This window comes from Nannospalax galili, unplaced genomic scaffold, assembly GCF_000622305.1.
Source record: "Nannospalax galili isolate Female #2095 unplaced genomic scaffold, S.galili_v1.0 scaffold78, whole genome shotgun sequence".
NCBI lineage: Eukaryota > Metazoa > Chordata > Mammalia > Rodentia > Spalacidae > Nannospalax > Nannospalax galili.
This window is the reverse complement of record NW_008343387.1, coordinates 5,633,579-5,639,085: the sequence shown is the minus strand read 5'-3', so window position 1 is coordinate 5,639,085 and position 5,507 is coordinate 5,633,579. Positions and strand designations below refer to the sequence as shown.

The 5,507-nt window shown below is 39.5% G+C and overlaps 1 protein-coding gene across 14 annotated transcripts in view; it reads left to right on the top strand.

Moving 5' to 3' along the window:
• The window catches only part of Usp45 (ubiquitin specific peptidase 45), a 91,308-nt gene that overhangs the window by 5,842 nt on the left and 79,959 nt on the right, over positions 1 to 5,507 (top strand). For 11 of the 14 annotated variants that reach the window (XR_001872584.2, XR_003850541.1, XR_003850539.1 and 8 more), the window contains exons 3-4: positions 960 to 1,132; positions 4,039 to 4,142. Coding sequence is in view for 10 of the 14 variants with exons in the window: in XM_029566721.1 (XP_029422581.1) it covers positions 960 to 1,132; positions 4,039 to 4,142 (277 nt within the window). In the remaining 4 variants the exon portion in view is untranslated. Of the gene's footprint in view, positions 1 to 959; positions 1,133 to 4,038; positions 4,143 to 5,507 lie in introns of those variants that run through there. The other 3 variants (XM_017799778.2, XM_029566718.1, XM_029566720.1) reach the window with 3 other exon arrangements.

Here is a 5,507-nt window from a genome sequence, read left to right as displayed (position 1 = left end):
GTAAAAAAAACTCCTTAAGACTACTACAATTTTATATTCAGGAATCTCCACATAATCTATTTGTCATTTGAATTTTGAATAATTATATAATTACAGAAAACTGAAGAACTTAATAACATAAAAAGAAATTGTTCATATCTCCCCAGAAAAGATATAATAAATATTGTTTAAATGGTAGGAAAAACTGAACTGTTTTTTGAGTTCTGGATATAAACTTTAGGCCTCATGCATGCTAGGCAAGCACTCTAACATAGAGCAATATCCTTAGTCTTTGGCTGAGACATTGAAAGCTAATAGATTTCATTTGGGTCTATCCACTTATTTCTAAGTTTATTAAGAATTTTAATTTCTTGCTTTTTTCTTTTTTTTGGTGACAGAGTCTCACTATGTAGCTTTGGCTGGCCTGGAACTCTCTGTGTAGGCCTCATTCTCACAGAGATGTACCTGGCTCTGTCTCCCAAATGCTAGGATTAAAGGCATGTGCCACACTCTCAGCCCTGAACTAATTTTAGGTTAACATGAAGGATACGAAGAGATAGATAAAGAATGCCCATTTATTCTTTATCTGTCCTTTCCTGATGTGAATATCTTGCATTGCTGTAGTATATTATCAATACTGATGGAATAGTCCTTAGCTTAGATATCACTAGATTCACATGTACTTTTTTTTCCTTTTTTTTTTTTTGTCGTTTACGTGTACTTTAAAAAGTGTATGTGTGTTGGTGTGACCATTGCTTCCTTGTATGTATATCTACACCCTTCCCTCATCCATCCCTCTAGAAACCACTAATTTCTTCTATAATTATTTTATGTCATGAATAAGTAGATTTACATAATATATATCCTAATGAATCTTGCTTTTTATTTTGCATCATATTAGTGGTGTGGACTTTTACTTTCTAATGGTAGTACTTTGGTTTAGCAAAGGAAATGTTTTCATTTTGTTACATCTCATTCAGTAGGTTTAACATGCCAACACGTAAGTCATGCTATCAGTGTGAGTCATGTGAAGAAAGCAATAGCTGCGAATCTGTGGTCAGTTTGTTCAGAATGTTTAAAAGAAAGAATATCCTATGATGGGCAGCCAGTACTTCCTACTGATGTTTGGTTGTGCCTCAAATGTGGGTTTCAGGTAAGAGAAGTGTTATTTATGTACATGTCTTATGTTTTCCTTAAAATGCCTATTATGAGTTGAACTTGTCATACATAGGACTTAAAATAGACTTATTCCACATTTAGATTGACATTCCAAGATGAACTTAGAAATGTTTAAGTTAAAGTAAAATGTATGCCATGTTTAGAAAGTAATCGCGTGTGGGTCATAAATACTCTGAAAGGGAGTATAACCTACTTGTTCTCATATCTGGACCTTTTTAAAATTTAGGAAATGAACCTAACTTTTTACATTCCTTTTATTCTCTCCCCAAAAGGACACTATTATTTTTTTTTCAAAATAATTTACCTTACTGTTGTACATAATAAAGGAATTTTCTTTAAAAAAAATTTTTTTTGACACAGGATCCCTGTGTCAGGTAGCCTGAAAATGTGTAGACCAGGTTGACCTCGATCTCACAAAGATTCACCTTGTCTCTGCCTCCCAAGTAGGATTAAAGGTGTGCACCACCATGTCTGGCTAAAAAATATTTTATACCTTTTTATTTATTATTTTGTACATGTGTATGTGTCTGCATGTGCTTGTGTGGAGATCAGATAACTTGTGAGAGTTGTTTCTCTTCTTCCACCCTGTGGGTCCCAGGAATCAAACTCGGGTTGTTGGCAGCAGGCGTCTTGATCTGCTGAGCCATCTCACCAGCTCTAATAAAGGAATTTTCCAATAAATGTATACTTTAAACCAAGGGTAGTAATACATTCTTTTAATCCCAGTGCTCAAGGCTGTTGCCAAAAGACTGCTGCAAGTTCATACTGAGCTACATAGTGAGCTCTAGGCCAGACTGGGATAGGAGACCCTGTCTCAAAAGTAAGCAGACACAAAATGAAACAGCCAGAAGAACAAAAAACAAAACGAAAGCAAACAAAAGTGTATTCTTTATATATATACATGAATATATCATATGGAAAACCCAGAAATAGGGCTTGCAAGATGACTCAGCAATCTGGGTGTGGTGGCATACTGTCCCGACCTGCGGGACACCTCTACTGTGGGACGACGAGTGAGGGTCCTAGAAGAAATGAACAAACAAGGAACACGAAGAAAGGAAGCAAGACAGTGTTCTGATCAAGCTCCGTTTATTGAGTACACACAGCATATTTTTATAGTAGGGTTAGGGCGGGGGGAGTGGAAGGCGGGGAAAGAAGAAAGAAGAAAGGCTCTGGTGGAATTTTCCACTAAGGGCTGATTGCCAAAGTAGGGCAGAGGGGGTTTTTCTAAGAAGACATGTGGTTAGGCAAGATAAGGAAGTTGCCTGAGTAGGAGTAAGGGGCCAGGGCAGGGCTAAGGTGGAAAACCATGTTTTGTTTTGAAAAGATCGTTAAGTTTTTCTTTCATGCTATGGCTGGCAATTATTAAACGGTTTCTGGCAACATACGCCTTTAATCCCAGTGCTGGAGAAGCTGAAGTTGGCAGATCTCTCTAAGATTGAGACCAGCCTGTTCTACATGGTGAGTTCTAGGCCAGGTAGGACTATAGAAAGACACTTTCTCAAAAAAAAGACCAAAAAAAGATGACTCAGCAGATAAAATTGCTTGAGTTGTTGAGTTGGATGCCTGAGACCCATGTAAAAAGCTAAATGTGGTGGCACATGTCTGTAATCCTAGCGCTCCTACAGTAATGTAGGAGGTGGAGATAGGAGAATCATCCAGAAACTCAAAGATTAGAGTGACAGAAAGAACAATAGAGACCTTGCATCAACAGGTAGAAGGTGAGAACTGACCCTCAAGAGTTGTCTTCTGACCTTCACGTGTGTGACACTGCTCAAGCATCATGGTGTGAGCTTGCCTGTGTTCACACACCTAGAAATACATTTTTTTAATTGTATTTATTAGTTTTATTTTATGTATATGAGTGTATTGCCTGCATCTGTGTGTGTGCACCCGAGTTATGCATTGCCCGCGGAGGTCAGAAGAAGGTATCAGATCCTCTGGAATTGGAGTTACAGGTTAGCTGTCATGTGGGTGCTGGGAATTGAACCCAGGTCCTCTGCAGCCAGTGCTCTTAACCACTGAGCCATCTCTCCAGACCCTAGAAATACATTTTTTTTTTTTTTTTGGAAACAGGGTCTCTCTGTAGCCCCAGCTGACCTGAACTCACTATGTAGACCAGGCTGGCCTTGAACTCACAGAGATCCGCCTGCCTCTGCCTCCTGAGTGCTGGGACTAAAGGCATGCGCCACCACGCCTGGCAAGAAATACATTTTTAAAAATACCAAAATAGTTACTTCAGAGTTAGTAGATGATTCAAGAGAAAGAACCCTCAAAACAGCCTTCTTCTATTGCTCTACTGTATCATCTCATAGCTTCATAGTTTCAGGGTTCTGGAGGTGCTTCAGTCATTGTATGCCATAGGACAACCCCAAAGCCCAGCAGTGGAAGGGAAGATTGTATTCCTTTCCTTTTATAAATGTGTAAAACTTCCCCAGAAATATCCATGAGACTTGACTTCTTCCTGTCATGTAGTATTTCATTTTCTTACCTATCTAGTCAGGGAAATTGCTGCAGTTGCTCTATCTCAGTTCTCAGAGGGGTTGAGTTGAAGAACTGCAAAATATATGTTTGGGGAAGGGACACTAATGGCCTAGCAGGATGCTTGACATCCCAGAATATATAAGACAAGGGTATGTACATTCTTAAATGTCAGAAAATGAATTGCTTATGATTATTTTAGATAAATATTATATAATAAAAATACTCGCTTTGCAAAAAAATTAAATTTGGTAAAACGATATTACTTTCTGAAACTGTTCCCTCTTGCTTGAAATCAAAAGCAGAATTTTTCAATATGTTGGAGTACAATTTAAGCTTTGATGTACTTGAAATAAACCCATGTGGAAATCATACAAATAGCATGCTGTTCATCTTCAGGGATGTGATAAAAACTCAGAAAGCCACCATTCACTGAAGCACTTCAAGATTTGTGGAGCAGAGTCCCATTGTATTGTAATTAGCTTGAGTACGTGGATTATATGGTAAGTTAACTTTTATTGGTACTTGCATCCATCTTGAACTGTACCAGGTAAAATAAAGATGTTGTATAAGCTTATGCATTTTTAATCTTTATACAATCAGTGAGATAGTGGCATAATCAAAAAAATTAATATTACCTATGAACATAATGCTTAAATTAGAAAAAAATTCCTACTGTTCAAAATAACATGTTTTATACCATATAGAAAAATTCTGTCTAGTTAATTTTTTGTAATGAACTTAACTAATGCAGAATTCCAGCATTTTAAGGGGTGGGGGATGCCTCAAGTAGTCAGGTGGGAAGATTGTACAGCCCCCAGAATAGTATTTAAAAATATAAACTGGGCTCCTAGCCTGCACTACTATCCTCAGGCCTCTTGGGGTAAGTCTATAGCGCAGCTCTCCGCGCCGGGACTCCCTAAGCCTCATTCACCCTTCCATCCCTCCCGCCGTTCTATATTCCTAGTTTGGGCCCTGCACCATTCCTAGTCTTGGGGCCCCAGACACCTGGGGAACCAATACTGCTTCCTGACCCTTCTCACCCAGAGCAACCCAGTCCCTTTCTTGGGCTCCAGGAGCACCACTTCTGGTCCTGGCCCTGCCCTCACCTCGCTCTACTTCCCTGGTCCTCCAACACCCGCCAGCCTCTTTCTGGGGCTGACAGCCTCTTTCTAGGGCTCCGAGGCTTACCTTTACTCCCCCCGACCCTTTGCATCCAGTACAACCCAGCTACTCAATCCACTCCCTGGGAAATCTTGGGGCTTCTTCCCTCCCCATCTGCCTTTGCTTCCCTGCGTGGCGCATCCACGGCAAGGGTCTCAGGTCAGTGCCACCCAAGTTCCTGAGGCCAAAAGCATTCTTAGAAGATTCCAGACCTAAGGAGAAAGTCTGAAAACTTCTGATCCACATTGGAGTTGGGCCACCGCGGAACTCCTGAAGACAAAATCAATCCGGCCTCGACAATATAAAATCAAAAGAGAGAACCAGAAGCTAAGACGAACCAGCTCTTCATACCCAAAAAGTAAACCACAAAGACACATAAAGCTCAAAAATAAAAGAAGCAGAACTAAACTTGAAGGCCCGAGTATCACACAAGAGTCAGAAACTACAAAAGAAATTCACATGTCAAAATCACAGAGAAAAAATAATAACATGAAAAACCAAAATAACATATCCCCACCAAATACCAGTAATCCTCTAGAGGAGCACAATGAGAATCCCCTAGAGACAATGCAGGACATGGAACTCAAAAAAACAATGATGAATATGATAAAAGAATTCACTGAATTTAAAGAACACACAAACAAGGTAATCATAGAGCTGAAGGAAGATAGGGATAAACTTCTGAATGAATTCAGAAAAGAGCT